This window comes from Bacillus rossius, chromosome 13 (assembly GCF_032445375.1).
Source record: "Bacillus rossius redtenbacheri isolate Brsri chromosome 13, Brsri_v3, whole genome shotgun sequence".
Lineage (NCBI taxonomy): Eukaryota > Metazoa > Arthropoda > Insecta > Phasmatodea > Bacillidae > Bacillus > Bacillus rossius.
Window position 1 is genome coordinate 15,635,370 of NC_086340.1, and position 19,849 is coordinate 15,655,218.

At 41.0% G+C, this 19,849-nt stretch overlaps 1 protein-coding gene across 1 annotated transcript in view; it reads right to left on the reverse strand.

Annotated features, from left to right (window-relative positions):
* Positions 1-19,849, reverse strand: part of LOC134538266 (titin) — a 381,555-nt gene that overhangs the window by 322,275 nt on the left and 39,431 nt on the right. Inside the window, exon 3 of the mRNA XM_063379427.1 lies at positions 14,157-14,352. Coding sequence (XP_063235497.1) covers positions 14,157-14,352 — 196 coding nt within the window. The remainder of the gene's footprint in view (positions 1-14,156; positions 14,353-19,849) is intronic.

Consider the following 19,849-nt stretch of genomic DNA (forward strand, 5'->3'; position numbering starts at 1 on the left):
CCCTGTCGCCCGCTGTCATTCCCCGCACCCCCCATCAATCATTCACTGCAGCTCAAGTTCGTTCAACAGGAGGGGGAAGGGGTGTTTGAAGAGTTCGACACTTGTCCGCTAGGGACCACCACAAGTCTATGCCCCTAGAGATGGTGGCGACTGCGGCGGTGAATTAACCAACTACCTCAAACCGTATTAGAAGTTTTAACCTGGGCTGGCGACTTCTATACAGTATATATGATCAAAGTCGAAGGCCACAGACGGCCTTGTCTGAGAGAGTAAATACCACTCAACGAGTCAGGAGAGGGACGCCGTAATAAGAGTGGCACCGCAAGGGAATTCGCGCCCCAAGTTGCGCAGTTATCTAGCTACCTATCCATTTACTTATCTATCTATACATGATGAGTAGAGTCCGGGAAATTTCGTGGATTCCTCTGGCCTCAGGATAGAATTCAAAGTTATAGGTTTGCTCGACCCATGTTTACTTTCCCATTGGTTGATTCTTAGCGAGAACATTTTTATCCTTGTTATTTGGCACTACCTGATTCGCTTACTTCTCTCCTAGCTGGACATCGTTGGATCACGGTCGTAGAGGGGCGTGTCCAGATAACTGCGGTCCAATCATGAACAAAGTGCGACAGTGTGGAGGTTTGCATTCTAGCTTACGACTAAATGAATGTGCGAAAATTCCGTGGCTCTAATGATGAGTAGGGCCATGCATTTTCGCGAAAAGATTCCGAGACCAGTTGAAAGTCAAAACACTGTAGCATCGTCTGTGTTTTGTGATTGGGTGAGTTTCCTTCAGGTACATGTATACTGCCGAGATACACTAATCACAGTAATTCAGCGCGGAAGCAAACGCGTCCTGAGTGGCTCGGTCAAACAAGGCAACGACTTCGCCCGCAGACGGCCGCCAATCACAACAAGGAAACCGCTTTTGCGGGTATACATTGTTGCAGTCTAACATGCGTTCAATTTTTTTTTTTTTTCGCGAAGAATGCCTGCCCCTAGTGATGAGTCTAAATTCGAACGACAAATTTCGGCTGCAGGTTCATCACGATAAATTAAGTTAAAAAAACCTTAACGTAAACTAGGAGTTTGTAAGGCATCCAGCGGGTTGATTATGAACACCAGCGAGAACTTTCGTCATTCTTCACGCGCTAACGAAACACGTACAGCAAACGTTGAGTATGAACCACCTTGCGATACGTGTTTCGTTATTTTCTGTGTTATCGCTTAGCTGCAGTACGAATCCATGACGTCAGAGGACAAGCAACATTTGAAAAACTAACATGTTTCTTGAAGAGTCTGTTTAGTCAGTCAACTATATCTATTTTGTTGCAAAGAGTATTAATTGACTTTTTTTCAATATACTAAATTCTTAAATTAAGCATTTTAATTTTTGATTTTCGCATTTCTTAGTGGTTTTTATTAAAGATGTGGTTAAATATTTCGCGCAAGTGCTGTGGCAAGTCCTGCGTGTTGCCATGCAAACACCACTGTAGATCGTTAAAAATAATGTCCATGTGCTAAATAAACCAATAAACAGAATCGGCGTTAACGTTCACGTGATAAAAATAATCACAATAACTCGAACCTTACATTAGTGTTTTATGTTTAATTTTACGGCTTTATGTATATCATTCTCGACTCTATTTAAAATTATATTGTGCCACTATAATTTCGTTTTCAGATATCAAAAGGAACTTATTTTAAATAATAATGATATCACATACCTTCGTCGTTTCGTTTCACCAACAGCAATACTCGTGGAATATAACGAAGATTCTTTGCGATAAATAACGCCTTTAATGTGTGCTAGTACTCTAAAGTTGCGGTATATACCGTCACAACGTCATCAATATTCGGTGTTTAACGAAAAATGATGTCTTCGTAATCACGTTGCTTCTTGCGTTATTCTCCACAGCCTTCGTTGTTTACCGCGATTTATAACGCAAGGTGTGTGCTCGTAATCAACCCACAGGGGACCGGTTATGCGAAAAACATTTTCTGTTGTATATTAACCGATAAAAAAATTATTTGACAAAAAAATATATAGCTATACAAATAAATTTCATATTTGCTGTTTATTGATAATTTTAGCAGAATAAATTTAAGTGACCACAAAAGAATTAAATAGGAATAAAATTCCAAAGGGCATTACTACAAAAAAAAATCTGCCAATAAGTCTTAGTGTTTAAGTTAGCTAAATATTTAACTAATAAAACTTACATCAAAATTCGAACAAAAGGTTTTTTTTATTGATGCCAGAACAAACAGATAAACAGACTTCAATTTAATTTAAAAATAATTTTTTTTTGAGTGACAAAGATTGTAGATGGCTTTTTTCTAATTATTTTATAAATTTTAATTTCACCCTAAACAGTTTTATTATAAGTAGGTAGGTTATACGTTGAAGCGCTGACAGCAGAAATTGCAAATGAAATGTCTCTGTATATTGTTATATTAGACACTCTGTATTATATCAACAATGTTATTTCACCAAGAACACGAATCGCCTATATTTGATAGATAATTACAAATATTAATGATTACGTATGCTAAATACGAGTGGAGAAATGCTGGGCTGAAAGTCCGTGTGCATTGTTGGAAATGTGAATTTCATTGCCCGCCGCTAGATGGCATTTATAATTAATAGCGAATAAGATAAATTTATTGCAAAGATTTGCTGAGTGTTGCATGCAAACTCTTTGATGTAATTTATTTTTGTCACATTTAGACCATATGTGATACGCAAATAGTTACTGTGCTGCAGATGCTGTAAATATGAATCTTTTAAATAACATGTACAAGGCGTTATTGCCGCATTGTTGTACATATTACCAAGGTTATAAAATTTATTTACCCCGCGTTGGGCGCCAATTATATATGAATAGTTTTTAGTGTCTTATGATGTCATCAAACGCGCCAGGAAGGAATCGCTGGGTTCCTCTTCATCTGTCGCCTCCACCATCGCCACCAGCAACAGATTCGCCGACAACCTTCAACTGGACGCTGACGACGCTGACGACACCCCCACTCCCTCGACGAAAGCACGACAAACACCACAACACCAACAACAACGGAGACAGACAGTCAAAAAGGACCATCAACAGGCCTCCACCTCATCCGCCCCCGCCCCATCCCAAAACCGCCCACCCCCACAGCCCAGAATGCCACCCATCTCCTGCATTGTCCCAGCCCACGCACAACCATTCCTGACTGCCGCCCGACTCCAAAAACAATTGACTGGTAACCTCACCATCACCAGCATCAAGGACAAGACTTCTTTCTACACGACAAACGAACACGACCACACAACGCTCTTCAACTCACTAAAACAACGAGGCTACCAGCCATTCACAGGACGACGAGATGACGAAAAGTGCGACAGGGTAGTCATCAAAAGACTACCACTTGCGACGACTGCCGACGAACTCAAAGAACAACTACTCCATGATGGCTACCCTGTCTCCACCGTGACCCCCCTGAGGATGGGGCCTGACGCGGACACCAAGCCCTTCTTGGTGTCCACCAACAAATTGGGGGAGGCACCCCAACTCCTCCAAATGAGAAACCTTGGCGGCTGGGTGGTCAGGGTAGAGAAGTACCGTGGATCCGGGAGGGTTCCGCAGTGCTACCGCTGCCAGACCCCCGGCCACCCCTCCAGCCTGTGCGAGCGCACTGTCCGGTGCTTCAAGTGCGCCGGGGAGCACTGGTCCCGGGAGTGCACTGCCGGCCCCGACAAGAAGAGATGCTGCCTCTGCAAGGGGGCCCACATCGCCACCTCACCTGAATGCCCCACTCTCATCGCCTACGCAAAACGCCACCCACTCCGCACCAAGGCTGACACCCCCACCACCACCGCTGCACCCCCCCCTCCACCCAACATCACCTCAGCCCGGTCCTTCCCCCCCCTCAAGGGAAATGCCTGGACACAACCGCATACGACCACCACACCACACCTCACTCCACCAGCCAACACCTCCCCGGCCCCCACAAACAACCCCCCTGCCCCTGCTTCCACAGATGCTTCCTCACTCGCCGAAATCTTCCACACCATCATCTCCTGGGTAAAGAGCTATCTACCCATCATCCGCCGCACCATGACTGCCCTCTCCCAAGCCTCCACCAAAACCGAAAAATTCGAAGTCCTCCTCCAAGCTCTCCTCTCGTTCTTTGAATGAATCCTCCCCCACCCCTCAGAATCCTCATCTGGAATACCTTCTCCCTCCTTCCTAAACTAACCGACCTCCTCCAACTCCTCCAAACCCACTCCCCCGATGTCGTGTTCCTTTCAGAAACCTGGCTCTCCCCCACCGACCAACTCCAGATCCCCGGCTACGCCGCCCACCGCTCTGACCGGGATGGTCGGGGAGGGGGGGTGGCACTGCTGCTCCACTCCCGAATCTCCCACCACCGCCGCCACATCCAAACTTCCCCCGCGGCTGAGGCGGTCGCTGTGCGGCTCCACGGAGGCCCATACGCCCTCACCATTGTATCCCTTTACCTCCCCCCACAGCACCCCTTCCCCACAGCTGACATTGTGGCCCTCGGCAGGCTCGACGCGCACGTCGTGCTTGCGGGGGACCTCAATGCCACACACCCCTTCTGGGGTTGCACGACTGCCAACAGGAGGGGCAGTTCACTCCGCCAGCTTCTCCGCACCTCCCATCTCACCCTTCATGCCCCCCCCACCCCTACATTCTACCCAGCCCAGCAGAACAGGCACCCCAGCATCATCGACCTCGCCCTATCCTCGGCCCTCCCCCTCATCACAGACCTCCGCACCATCACCACCGGCACCTCAGACCACATCCCTGTCATTGGCTCACTACACTACTTACCACACACCAACCCCCACCTCCCCCGCTTCGACTTCCAGAAAGCGGATTGGTTCTCCTTCCAGAACACCCTTTCCCAATCCCTCGACCTCACCACCCCCTTCAACTCACCAGCCGATATTGACGCCAACACCCTCACCCTCACCCGTGCAATATCGGACGCTGCCCACTCACATGTCCCTATGACACCACCACGCTCCCTCATCATCCCCTTCCCAAAGACCATCAGAGACGCTCTGTCCCTCCGGAACCGCTTCCGCGCTCGCTGGCAGGACACCAGATCCCCGTTCGGCAGGAGAGTGTACCTCCTGCTGCGGGGCTGGTGTCGCCGGCTGACGGCGGAGTGGAGAGCCCGGCAGGAAACACAGCGTCTCGCCTCCCTCTCCACAACCACCGGCTCCCTCTGGTCATACCTCAGAAGGCTCAAAGCCACCCCATCGACCATCCCGCCCATCACCACTCCCGCAGGGGTGGCGGAAACCGCCAAGGAGAGATAAGAGGCGGTGGCCGCCTACCTGCAAACCACCTTCGCTTCAGCCACCAACAACTCACTCTCCTCTGACTCCTCTGACGATGAATCATCCCCCCTCTCCCACCATGTCACTCTCCCCCCCTTCCAGACACTCCTCCCTTCCCCCTGGTCACCCCCAGGGAACTGAAGGCGACGATATCCCACTTCCGTCTCTCTGCGGCCCCTGGCGCAGACTCAATCCCCACCCCACTTCTGCGCCAACTACCCCGGCACGCCATCGTCTTCCTCACCAAGCTCATCAATGCCATGTTCATACACTGCCACTTCCCCACTTCATGGAAGACAGCCATCGTCTGCCCCATCCCCAAACCTGGAAAGCCACCGACCCTCCCATCATCCTACCGACCAATCTCCCTCCTCCCCATCCTGTCCAAGGTTGCGGAAAGGACCATCCTAAAGCGCCTCCTCCTCGTCATTTCGACCCACAATCTCCTACCCTCTCATCAGTTCGGCTTCAGACCACACCACTCAACTTCTCACGCCATTGCCCGGGTGGAGCTGCTGGTGGTGCAGGGCTTCTCCCGGCGGCAACACACGGGCATGGTTCTCCTAGATCTCGCCCGAGCCTTCGACTCCGTCCCTCACGCTCAACTTCTCCACCGCCTCTCTGCCACAGCGATCCCCCCGCACCTCATCCGCCTTCTCTGCTCCTTCCTGGAGGATCGCTCCTTCCGGGTGAGAGTAGAGAACATCCTTTCAGACTCCCGATCCATCCAGGCTGGCGTCCCTCAGGGTGCCATCCTGAGTCCCATCCTCTTCACCCTACACATCTCCGACCTCACTCCTCCTCCCGGCACCTACCTCGTTCAGTACGCTGACGACACCTGCCTCATCGCCGCCTCCGTCTCCGAGGGGCTGCTCAGGGATCGCCTCAGCCGAGGACTCACCTCCCTCAACACCCAATTCCTTGCGCACGGCATCGGACTGAACCACACCAAAACACAGGCTATCCTTTTCTCCCGTTATCACCCACACAAGGACCACCCCCCCAGAATCAACCAACACACCATCCCTTGGTCGCCCACCATCAGATACCTGGGAGTCACTCACACTGGATGCATCCTTCACCTTCATACCACACCTCGACAACATCCGCACCAAAGCCAGGGCAGTCATGGGACAGCTCGCCCCAGTCCTCCGGCCTACCTCTGGCACCTCCCTCCAAAATAGGATCACCGTTTACCGCACACACGTCATGTCACACCTCACGTACGCCTGCCCCAACTGGACTCACTCATCGCTCTTCAACCTCCGACCCATCACCAGAACATATTTCCTCGGCACCAGACTCATCCTGGGACTTCCCCGCTCCACCTCACGACAACAACTCCTGCAGCAGACCGGACTCCCCCACATCCATGACATTATCATCAAATCAACAAAGAAATTCATTAAATAATGTTCATACAGCCTCAACCCCCTCATCAGACAAAATGCCGATCCCCCCCCCTGACTCACCACACCCCAGAAGACCCCTCTTCACGACCGACCACCTAGAAGCAGAGGACTCCGCAGATGAAGAAGACGACATCCCAGTGGGCGGGGCCGGCGGCTAACCCAGGGGACCAGCAACTCTACAAGAATGCACTGCGGGACCAATGATTCACGGTACTCCAACACCTCTATCATGACCACCCCACCGAAACATCACCCCAGTTGCCGTCAGCACAGGCCAGCCCCGAGCCAAACGGGCCTGGCCTCACCACCACACCATCATCAAATTCACCAAATCATGTAAAGAAACACTTCACCAACCATAAATCACCAGCCCCCAAGGACTCTAGTGTTGGGAGGGGCCCAGTGCCGTGTATGTAATATTGTATATATCTTTTTATAATTGTTTATTGTTTCAAATTTTCCCTTTCATGGAATAACCCTTGTACTACTCTTTTTAAAATAAAGAGACATTTTTTGGCGGGGTGGACCCCCTGGGGGGGTCCCCCATTTAAAAAAAAAAAAAAAAAAAAAAAAAAATGATGTCATTTCAAACATAACGTCAAACTAAAGGACACAGATGAGACAGCATTTAACAATTAAATATACACTATATCGTTTATTTCGTAAATATTCTGCGAAACATTAAAAACAGGTAATTTCCTAAGAAAGAGTTCATCTGGAAAAAATTTAAAATATACAAAAAAAAATAATAAAATAAGATTTACTTGTTTCAAAAACAAAATTGAGATTTCTCAATATCGCTAGTTTTACCTAACCATATACAAAAAATAAAGGTTGTCTGAAGTGTTGCCCCTTGCATGGGCAGCCATTCAGGATTTTTCTGTAAAGCGACTGGAAGGGCAGCCCTTCCAGTATCTTAAAATGTGTCTATTTTCGTAATTTTATAATCCTGAATTGTTCCCCCTTGGAAGGGCAGCCCATCAGGATATTTTTAACAGTGGTGTTTTTGAAAGGTTGTCTGAATTGTTGCCCCTTGGAAGGTCAGCCCTTCAGGATTTTTCTGACAGTGGTGTTCTTGAAAGGTTGTCAAAATTGTTGCCCCTTGGATGGGCAGCCCTTCAGGATTTTTCTGACAGTGGCTAGTTTGTAAAGTGACCTAACATAACCTAACCTAACTTAACCTAACCTAACCTGACCTAACCTAAACTAACCATTTTACGCGAAAAGATTCCGAGACCAGTTGAAAGTCAAAACACTATAGCATCGTCTGTGTTTCGTGATTGGGTGAGTTTCCTTCAGGTACATGTATACTGCCGAGAAACACTAATCACTAGAGACCTGTAAAATTCGTGATTTCAAATCCCTAAATGATAGACTCCATGATCCTCTATGCACTCGTGCAAATTACATCTGCTGATTGGTTACCGACTCGTACCACCTGTTCACTGGAATGATCGTGATCCGCTAGTTTTTCTGTTAAAGATTTTTCTTTGGTCCAGAGTCCTTCAGATAAACTGTGGCCCAATCACTGAAGCAAAATAATGTCAAAACTATTTGGACTCTATCCTATCGCGAAATGAATTCGCGAATTTTACAGGTCTCAACTAATCACAGTAATTCAGCGCGGAAGCAAACGCCTCCTGAGTGGCTCGGTCAAACAAGGCAACTACTTCTCCCGCAGACGGCCGCCAATCACAAGGAGGAAACCGCTTTTGCGGATATAAATTGTTGCAGTCTAACATGCGTTCAAATTTTTTTCGCGAAAAAGGCTGCCCCTAATGATGAGTCTAAATTCGACCGAAAAATTTCAGCTCCATGCTCATAACGATAAATTAAATTTAAAAAACCATAACGTAAACTAGGACGTTGTAAGGCGCCCAGGGCACCCGTTATGTGAAAAACATTTTCTGTTGTATATGAACCGATAAAAAATTATTTGACAAAAAAATTATACACTCTAAAAAAAAATTTGTACTTTTACAAGGGAAATTCTTGGAAACCCTGTTGCCAAGGACATTTCTTGCAAAACTACAAGGCAGAGCCTTGCAAAATCGCACATGGTACAAATCTCTGCCTTGTAGTTTTACAAGTAATATCCTTGGCAACAGGGTTTCCAAAGATTTTCCTTGTAAAATATACAAAAATTTCTTTCAGTGTATATATAAAAATAAATTTCATCTTTGCTGTTTATTGATAATTTTAGCACAAACAAATTAGATATCTTTGAAAGATTTGTGCAATGGGAGTGAATTACTTGATTAAAGCTTTTGGACATAGGCCTACGCCATTGCTAAGCACATGTATGTCTGTAGAGGAAAACTACAACAAAAAACCAAAAGACAAAAACACAAATAAAGCAAAAAATTGCTGTTGTCAACAGGATATAAACACCACATAATATTCCATAACAGGAATATGGTCAACAAACAAAGAAAAACAAAAAAAAAATGGACTAAAAGAAGGAAAAAAAAAAAAAAAAAACAACACAAGTGATGATAGTAGAAAAATTTTGAACCCCAAAAATTCAGCACAACAGTTGAAACGAGACAAGAACACGACAAAACGAAAAGACGAAACAAACACAATAGTTATCCAAAACAGAAGAGAACAAAAATAAAACCACAAATGATGACAGCACAAAAATATTGAACCCCAAAAAAATTCAGCACAACTGTTGAAACGAGACAAATAACCGACGAAACGAAAAGACGAAACAATCACATTAGTTTTCCAAAACCTAAACAAGCGACGTTTCGGGAACTGCTATCTGCTCCCGTCCTCGTGTAGAGACGCACTTGGTACGAAAACACAGGTGCGACTGAGTGACCACAAAAGAAAAATATAGTATAAAAATTCAAAAGGGCGTAACCAAAAAAAATCTGCCAATAAGTCTTAGTGTTTAAGTTAGTTAAATATTTAACTAATAAAACTTTCATCAAAATTCGGAAAAAGGTTTTTTTTATTGATGCCGGCACAAACAGATAAACAAACAGACTACAATTTAATTAAAAAATAATATTTTTTTAGATCCAAAGATTGTAGATTGCGTTTTTCTAATTCTTTTATAAATTTAATTTCACCCCAAACAGTTTTATTATAAGTAGATAGGTTATAGGTTGAAGCGCTGACAGCAGAAATTATAAATGAAATGTCTCTGTATACTGTTATATTAGAAACTCTGTATTAAATCAACAATATTATTTTACCAAGAACACGATTCGCCTAATTTGATAGATAATTACAAATATTAAAGGTTAAGTATTATAAATACGAGTGGAGGCATGCTGGGCTCAAAGTTCGTGTGCATTGTTGGAAATGTGAATTTAATTGCCCGCCGCTAGATGGCATTTATGGTTAATAACGAATAAGATAAATTTATTGCAACGATTTGCCGAGTGTTGCATGCAAACTCTTTGATGTAAATTTTTTTTTCAGTCCTATTTAGATCATATGTGATACGCAAATAGTTACTGTGCTTCAGATGCTGTAAATATGAATCTTCTAAATAACATGTACAAGGCGTTATTGCCACATTGTTGCACATATTACCAAGGTTTTATTTACCCCGCGTTGGGCGCCCGTATGAGCGAAAAGTTTTTAGTGTCTTAGATAAACTCTAAGATGAATAGAAATTATGAGATGAACTGTGGAAGTACAGGATGGCTTTATAATGTTGATGCAGAACCACGTGGTACCATCGAACGTTTTAGTAAGAGAAAATGGGTAAGTCGTGAGACGTGCTATGCAGCGCATTCCACGCTATTTTGGCTGTTGAGAGTGTACCTTTCTTTTCCCAACTATTCTTCAGTTGAGGGCTTTTATTATGGCTGGAAACACAGAACAAGGAGGGAGATATAGAAGTGCGACTCTTAGAGTGGAAACTGAAACCATGTTTCATGCGACATGTGTCGCTATCTGTTGGGCGGGCTCATAACTATCAGCAAATAATAAATCGGAATGTTGCCTTATGTTCGAAGACGGTTTTTTGTAGCAAAACCTTACTAAGCGCGTTGGTGCCGAAGTTGTCTGCCTGTGTAGCACACACACACACACCTACACACACATTCACACAAGCTTACTTGAACATTGGGGAACGTATCAGAGTATAGGTGTCCTAAAATAAATCTTTGTGATGGCATATTTATCCTGGCAAACATTTTATAAACTCAAATAGTCACAAAAAGGAAAAGTTGCAACTTAAATTATGTGTTGTAATTATGGGATTACGATATTAATAAAAAAGAATTTAGCTTCGCGGTGAAATTCATGATTGTTGATTTAACGTTTATCGGCTTAAATCCAGTTTGAGAACATTTTTTAAAATAATATTTATTGTTGCGGTTAAACCCTTATAGTTTAAGAAAATTATATTATTACTTGATATTTGGTGTATTTAGTGTTGTAACTACTTTTGATACATAGCTTAGTCCATTGGTTGGTTATTTTACACTAGGTAGGCATATATCATTTATTTTTATCTATAATAAAAATAAATGTTAGAAACATAATCGAAGTACATGAACATGTGATTATTTTATATACATATAAGAAAGAGTTTATGTTTGTTTACTTATTTTTGGATACAAATTCACAAGTTTTATTCCGAGCATGCTGAAATTTTGCACACTTGTAATTCAAAACTAGAAGTCTACCTAAGATTTCTAAAAACCATACCTATTTTCCTTTCGCACTCTTTAAAATTGAATTTCCGTACATACTGGTGAAATTTTACACAATGAAGTTTTAAATAAGGGAAGTAAATCTGGAAAGAAAAAAATTGTAAGGAAGATCACTGAGTCTACAACATTTATGTAAACGAATTAAATGAGCTTACTTAGTATGAAGAGATGACGTCACGTATCTGCAACATTCAATGTTTTTAAATGTTTATTCTTTTTTTTTTTTAATATTATACTCATTTTAAAATGAGTTCTTAAAAAATGTATTGGTTATTTTCTATAGTAGTTGCTCTTATAAAAAAAATAAATTAAAATACTGAAAATAGTATTTTTGGGTTCCTCTAACTCTACTTAATGACTGATAAACAGCTTTGGGATGTTTCAAGCTGTTTAACAATAGTCAATGTTACGTTAGGTTATTTACATTTTTTTAATGCTGTAAATTGATGTGTAAGTTGCTGTGTAAAACTGTCAGAAGAAGAGTTCATTTTACCCGGCAAATAACGTATTTTTTACAAGAATGTTGTGTGTTTACGCAGATGATACTGCATTTCGTGTAAAACGACACGATGCGGTAGTAATTTTCGCAAGGAATGTGTAAAAATACACGAAAATTAGTGCTTTTTTTTTTTCCTAATCACTAGAGACCTGTAAAATAAGCGATTTCAAATCCATAAAGGATAGACTCCATGATCCTCTATGCACTCGTGCAAATTACATCTGCTGATTGGTTACCCACTCGTAACACCTGTTGACTGGAATGATTGTGATTCGCTAATTCTTCTGTTAAAGATTTTTCATTGGCCCAGAGTCCTTCAGATAAACTGATGGCGCAATCTCTGAAGCAAAATAATGTCAAAAGTATTTGAACTCTATCCTATCGCGAAATGGATCCGCGAATTTTACAGGTCTCTACTAATCACGCGACAAAAATGTGAAAATAACCCAAAGGCGGAATGTGTGAATGTACAGTGGTACCTAATTTCTTGACAGTGTGTACAGGAGCTGGTGCGTGAAGATTACGGCTCTTTCCAGAGCGGATCCGGCAGGTCCAGACCATAAGGAATGAACCTTTCAACCTCCTTTATGAGGAGTAACGGGAACTTTCCTCGAAATAGAATGAGGTCGTAACGCGTAGGGTTGGGGGGAAGGGGGTGACGACTCCAGTTCCTCGAGCTGACGAACAAGGCAGGAAGATGAAATTAAAAAAAAGACTTCCGACGTCTTTCTCCTTCCAATGGAGGTCGTCGGGAGTTTCTGTTTCGAATTCTCTGCTTGCATTTTTTTAAAAACATTACACGAGATTACTAAAGAGTTGCTTTTACGGAGTCAGGATGGATGCCGAAACACTCAATTTTAGTTTTAACGATTTTCAGGGTATAACATTTTTTTATCGTTTAATAATGTACATTAGTTGTAAGTCACCCAAGGCTCCCGTTGAAAAATGATGAAGATAACAAACTCTATAATTTAATACACTGGAAATGTTCATTAAAAATTAAATTTATTTTAATATTGTGCAAATGAAAATTATTTCATATAGGCCTAGTTAAATTTGAAATGATAAAAAATATATTTCGCAAAAAATTGTTTTTAATGAAGAACTTCCCGCAAAACTCTCTCTGGTGATACAGCAATCTTTATTGCTGTGGATTCAATTCAAAATACATCTTCACATGACTTGCAGTTTCTGATCGTGACAAAGCCACATACAGTTGGGTGTGGGAAAAAAAACCTGGGGTCACAAAATATATGCCGACGGGATGAAATAGACACTGAAAGATATGTTTTCATATTTCATTGCATATAGAGGTCATATCAAGCAATGTGTCCAATATCATGTACGCTGTAAGTGGGTTTAAAATGGTAGCTGTGGTCCATTTCTCTCCTTTTATCCACCTTCCTTACCCTTCCTCACACACACACACGCACAACGTTACAGAGTCAGTGAGTGAGTCAGTGATGAGCGTATGTGTTTGTGTGTGTGTGTGTGGTGTCTATATATGTATATATACACATACACGCACAAAAATCTGTTCCCTAAAAATAAGGTGAGGGGCCGTGTGCTATCGTGCACTACGAATACGGTCACTGTACAGGTGCAGCATATTCAACACCTAAACCCTTTTTTTTGTGTGTATCGGAATATCGGCTTGGGCAATTCTCTGGCTGAGATCACTGGATCCAGGGATCGAAGAGCAGAGAGTGGCGCAACTCTCCCGGCGGGGCTGGACAGAGAACTCGCCCCCCCCCCCCCCCCCAAAAAAAAAAAAAACCCCATACTTGGACCCAGGATCGGATACGGCCCCCCTCCCCCCTTAATGTTTCAGAAACGTGCTTCATTATAATTGTAAGGTTATTTCTTACCTAACACTATTTGTAGAATGTTATTTAACCTGTAAATACAGGGTATAAGTACAAACTAAGCTTTATTTATAAAATTATATTACTTAAAAATAACCACAGCGAGTATTTATATTTATTTCACACAACACTAAGATAAAATAGAAAATAGTTACAGAAAAAAATAAAATTAGCTGTAGGTGAGTAGAATCTTCTAAAACTTACTTGGATGAAAAAAAATATTCACTTTTTTTTTTCAGTTTGTAAAAAATTATAATAGTTAAAGATTTAAAAATAAACAGGGCTGGGCTGGTACCTAGGGGTCCACCCAGCCCCACCCTTGCGGGGGGCCATGCTCGCCCCTCTCACCTCGCCGTCGCGCTGGGCTCGCGCGCAGTTGTCGACGCGCTGCTTGTCCCAGAAGGCGTCGGGCCGCAGCACGACCACGGAGGCGGCGTCCCGGCGCAAGGAGGCGCCCACCTGGCGGATGCAGGCCCGCGCGAGACGCCAGGCGCCTCTCTGGGCGTCCACCACGACCGTCAGCCCGTTCCCCTTCGTCTCCGGGCTGCGGGAAGAACACGCGGCGCGAACGCTTCGAGTACGGGTGCACAGAGCGCTCTCCAGGAACGAACAGCAGAAACAAGATGGCGGTATCCAAGATGGCGGTCGTGACATCGTCCAATATGGAGGCCTACAGCAGACGAAAACAAGATGGCGTTTATGTCGTCAGAATCTAAAGAAAAGAGACTGTGATGTCAGATCAAGATGGCGGTCGTGACATTATCCAATATGGTGGCCTACAACAGACGAAAAACAAGATGGCGTTTCTGTCGTCAGAATCTAAAAAGAAAAGAGACTGTGATGTCAGATCAATATGGCGGTCGTGACATTAGAATTCAAGATGGCGGCCGTAACTAAAAATGTGACAATCGGAAAGTGGGACTTTTGATTTCAAGATGCGAAATTCAAGATGGCGGCTGTAACGAAATTGCAACGTTCGGGGAGCGGAACGTTCGATTTGAAGGTGGCAGAGTTTGAAAGCTAATTTGCATGCCGATTCCTAGCCTACGCTGAAAGCATTAACTAATGAAGTATGTTACGGGTAATGCCAGAAAAAAGAAGCAAACCTAGGTTTACTCGTGTTAACTTAGCATTATCCAAGGTTGCAGGGTAAAGTCCGAATAATCATTCAAATAAATCAGAATAGGGCGTTTACCCGTGTAAACCTTGGTTTACCCAACAATGGCTAGGTAATGTTAGTAGTATAATTTTTGAGCAAGTTAGGTTAGGTTAGCTAGTTAAGGTATCAATGAATCTAATGTTATCAATAATTTGGTTTTTCTAACATTACCCCGTCAACTTTGGATGGACGAACAAACTTGAATAATGCTAAGTTAACCCGGGTGAAGCTATGTTTACGTCTTCTTATAGCATTACTCGTAACGTTCTTTTGATGTGTAACATCTTAGCTCTCGGTATACTGAATTTGGTAGGAATAATTTAGTGAATGGAACGGAAATCGCATGGAAGGTAAATGTGTAACCACAGTGCTATCTGTGGCGTACGGCGCAAACCAAAGTTCACAAAACAAAATAGAAAATTTATAGATTTAAAAAAAAAATTCTTTTTCAAAAATCATGTTTAAAGCCGGGGGTTTAGTATTTTTTCAAGTCATTTTCCATTTTATTGGAGTCGTTACATTTCATTGTTACGCCGAAATTTTTCTCTCTTGGTGCCACGGTACAGTAATTTAGTTGTTTCAATTTGCTTACATTCATTTCTAGCGTATGTTGTGTTAACCGTCCTCAGGTATTTTAGGTTGTGCTGAGCTGAGTACCGTGTCCTTGTGGCTGGATTTACGGGAGTGGGTGGCATGATCGCATAGTGGTTTGACTCGTCAGCTGACAGTGCGGTTAGCGTCGCTTTGTTCGTGGAATCTGTTCCACTGCTGACCTGGTTTTCCTCTCAGCTGAGTTTGCTTTCTGCGCACCGCGCGCCGCGCAGGCTGCCTCCGGCCGGTAGGTGTCGCGACCTGCCGGGCGAAATTTGAATTGCGTCGGTCGTCGATGGAGGCCCACGAGGCTTGGCTATGCGGGGAACGTTAAAAGTTTTTTTTTTTTTTAAACTGTGGTGGTGACGTGAATTTTACAGATATGCAAGCTCTGTAACTTTTTGAGTGCATCGTTGGGGCTTTTTGCCTGCCGACTGCGTGTCGCTGGCAGAAGACGATTTCCCGTCCGCCTGTAGCGAGAGACGTTTCGGTGAGTAAGAGAACATGGCGACTAAGTTAGGCTAAATAGACTATGATTTTCCATGCAGCTTATTGTTATATTACAAGCGAACATGTAAATTTTCATATCTATTTAATTGAGGACTAGGTAAATGTCTGATTTTCTGTAACTAAGGGAGTCCTAAATAATGATCTTATAAAAATACGTTTTTTTTATTTACTTATTTGTTTAACTATTTATTTATTTAACTATTTTATTTATACTTGAGTCAGTATTTATTTATGTACTTATTTATTTATTGTAAAAGCAAGCTCCTGTTACCCACTACTGTTGTCTATTTTTAATGAACGGTGTTAAGTGTGTTGGTAATTTTTTAAGCTGTTTTTGTTTGATATGATTAAAGTAAAAGCTTCCTGTATAGGAGGCCGACTTCTTACTTTCCAGTTACCGAGTTCCCAGCTCTACCTAAAAACAATATCATATTTTTTCTGATTGCAAGTGTTTTGTACTTTTATTAGTTTTTTAATTTAAATTTCGGCGGTAGTTTAAAATTTCGCTCTGAATATCGAATGATACTTATGATACCGTAGCTACTCCGACAACGAATCTAGCGGCGGGTGTCATTCGCACCAAGAAATATAGTTGAAAACTCAATTTGTGTACCTATATATTTATCACGCTCGGCGTTATTTTAAAGAATTCTACATTGCATTTCGTGTCCGAGTTTCGTATCATAAGTGTAGTTGCAACATGCGAACAGATGAAAGACTAGCTCACGTGTTTATTAACGTTTCGGGTATAGTAGCCTTCGTCCTGAAATTATTTATTTTTAGTATATCATTCCTTAAATCAATGACATTTAGGTTTTTTTTTTTCCAAAACCATTGAAACATCAGGTTTTTTTCAGGGTTTTGGAAAACCTAATTTTCATTTATTTAATGAGTGATTTACTAAAAATAAATAGTTTCAAGACGAAGGCTACGTACGAGCGGTTAATCCTACACTTCACAACACGTGATTTCATGCTTTCAGTAGGAGTACATGCTGTGACTGACAGAAAAACATCAAATAAGGTCTTAAATGGTTAATAATATTTAAAATCAACGCGAAAAAAACCCACGAAATAATGAAATAAAATCAATTTAGAATGCTAGAAACCGAAATACGCCATTTTGGTTTAAATAGTTTTTTAACGTCTAGCGGGGGCGCGGAAGATAACTATACTGGAAGACTACCATAATGGAAGTATTCCGCCTGGCCTCTTCAAAAAGGCGGAAGACTACCATAATGGCAGTATTCCGCCTGGCCTCTTCGAAAAAGGCGGAAAAGTACCATAACGGAAAACTGCCATAATTACAAAGGACGAGACGGAATTCTGCCATACTTTCTTATTCACTGCATGGAAAGAGTACAGCCGCATTGCTCTCGAAGTAGTGTATAGAATACTCGGTAGATAGCGCTGTCAACCCTCTAGCTGTTTCTCAAGTTAAGTTTAAAGCTTACAGATAGCGCTTCTGACGGCGATAGTTGCAATAACAAATCATTTCCAGATCGCGGACGAGAAGAAAGAAATGTTTCCAAAAATGTATAGGGAGCAACACTGTATTCTTATTTCGACGATTTAAAAAAAAATACATATGGTTTTTTTCCATTACCGTACTTTTCCTCCTGTTTTGGCGAAGGCGACGGAAAAGTACCATAATGGAAGACTGCCATACCAAAAAATGACGAAGGGGAATTCTTCCTACCTTTTTTTATACATTCCACGGAATGAGTAAAACGGCCTTACTCATAAAATCGTAATGTAACTAGCTTCATAAAATTTACATTTTTGCACATTAGAATAATTGAAGTAATTGTAGATTATTATTTAATGAGTGAAAATCCAACGCAAATATTCAAGGGTTTTCTTATGTAATGTTTTCATTATTAAGGTGATAGAACTCTAAAAACTCAGATATTAAGGTTTTAAATATCCATATCAAATTATTTAAAGTCTATAAAAATGTATTTTTATGATGCTGAAATTCGAGGGAAATATTTTTGTGTAGTCTAGAAGGCACAGGTCAAGCAGCACAGGCACTCTAGGGGAGACATAGGCTTGTACATGGAATGTTGGTGGGCTTTGCACACGCTTGCAGTCTTTTAAAAATAAACTCTGATAAAATGCGTAGCATATTATTCTGCTTCTTGAAAACTCAGATCAAATTGAAATTCTGTTTTTTTTGTGCCTTACGACACTTATAAACGAAATATGACACATACATTAAAAATAGGTACCATATAAGCACATAGAATAACAAACAAAAACACATGACAATAAATTATACGACAAAACACGAAAAAACACAACACACAGATAGATAAAGACTGATAAAGTTCATATTAACTAATTAGTTATAATTGGTTACTTTGGTTTTCACAAAAATCTTAAACAGAAACTAAAATTTACAAAATAAATATGTAGATTATAAAAGTTTTAAATAATTTTTTGCTTAAGTTTTTTACCAATGAATGTTTCTAGATTATTCAAAAAGAGTTAAATTTTTCTTACAAATTTATAGTTACTAATAGTTTTAAAAGTGCCACTAATTCTATAATTAATTTCAAGTTGATATTCTTAATCCAAACCGAGTTATTATGTCTGAAGCATCAAAAATGGTAATAAAACGTATATAATAAAATGTGTATCACTGATTAAACGTCTATTAAATAGAAAATGCAAATAAATATATATAGGAATGTAGCATATTTAAAAGGAATTTATAATTCAAAATTTTTTTCTCCATACTTTAAATTCTATTACAATCAAAATTAGTTATTTAATTTTAAATTACGACACAAAATTCTACTTCATAGCTGTTCAATTTGAAGAACAAAGTATACAATCAGGTATTGATGCAGAGAAAGTTATAAATTTAATTAGACCTAAAAGCTTCAAGTGCAACTAATAGTATTATCTAAATGGTGAAAAATAAAAACTTGGCATCCAATATAACTTGAAGGTATTAAAAGTGGTCACCATGTTTAATGTCATTTCTTACTATGTAATAATTCTAATTAATTGTTTTTTTTTTTTTACTAAATGCTATACAATAAATGCTATCGTAATTCAAAGACGTTTGTTAACTTGAAAACTAGATCTTGCTGATAGCTTCACAAACATGTATTATATTTTTTTGTTTCATCAGCAATTTTCTTGAACAATTCTGATTACAGTTGGAATATCATTTAAAAATAGTAAAGAGTAGTTGAGATAAACTACTACTTTACGGAACACCTAATACCATGAAATTGCATTTGCAAATTTGACTGCAAAGCGTCTACTTGTAAGATAATTAAAACAAATATACACCACGCATTGTTGACGAGGCTTAAAATGGATAATTTTTTAATAATAATATTGGGTTGGAAAGTAAATATAATATTTTTTATATGTTATACTGGCGCGCACGCGCGCCCACACAAACACACACACACATAATACTGTGTGTGTTAAAGACGATCTTCCTGATTGAAAACTACGTGATTTTTTAGAAATAATATTTTTAGGAATAAAATTCATGTACATATAAATATTTTTTTTTGACAATAACGTATAAAATACTACATAACAAAGGTATTGGTAAATAGTTTGTGACTAAAATTTAACTGTCAATAATACTTCAAGAAAATATATATCGATAAATGGTTGAACATACAACATCGGTATACAACAACTCAATGACTGATACACACTTAATTCAAATATTTTTGTATAAAATTGTTTGTTTGAGCTTTATTTATAACACGTTGGAATGATAATGCTACAGTTACTAAAAACTAAAACGC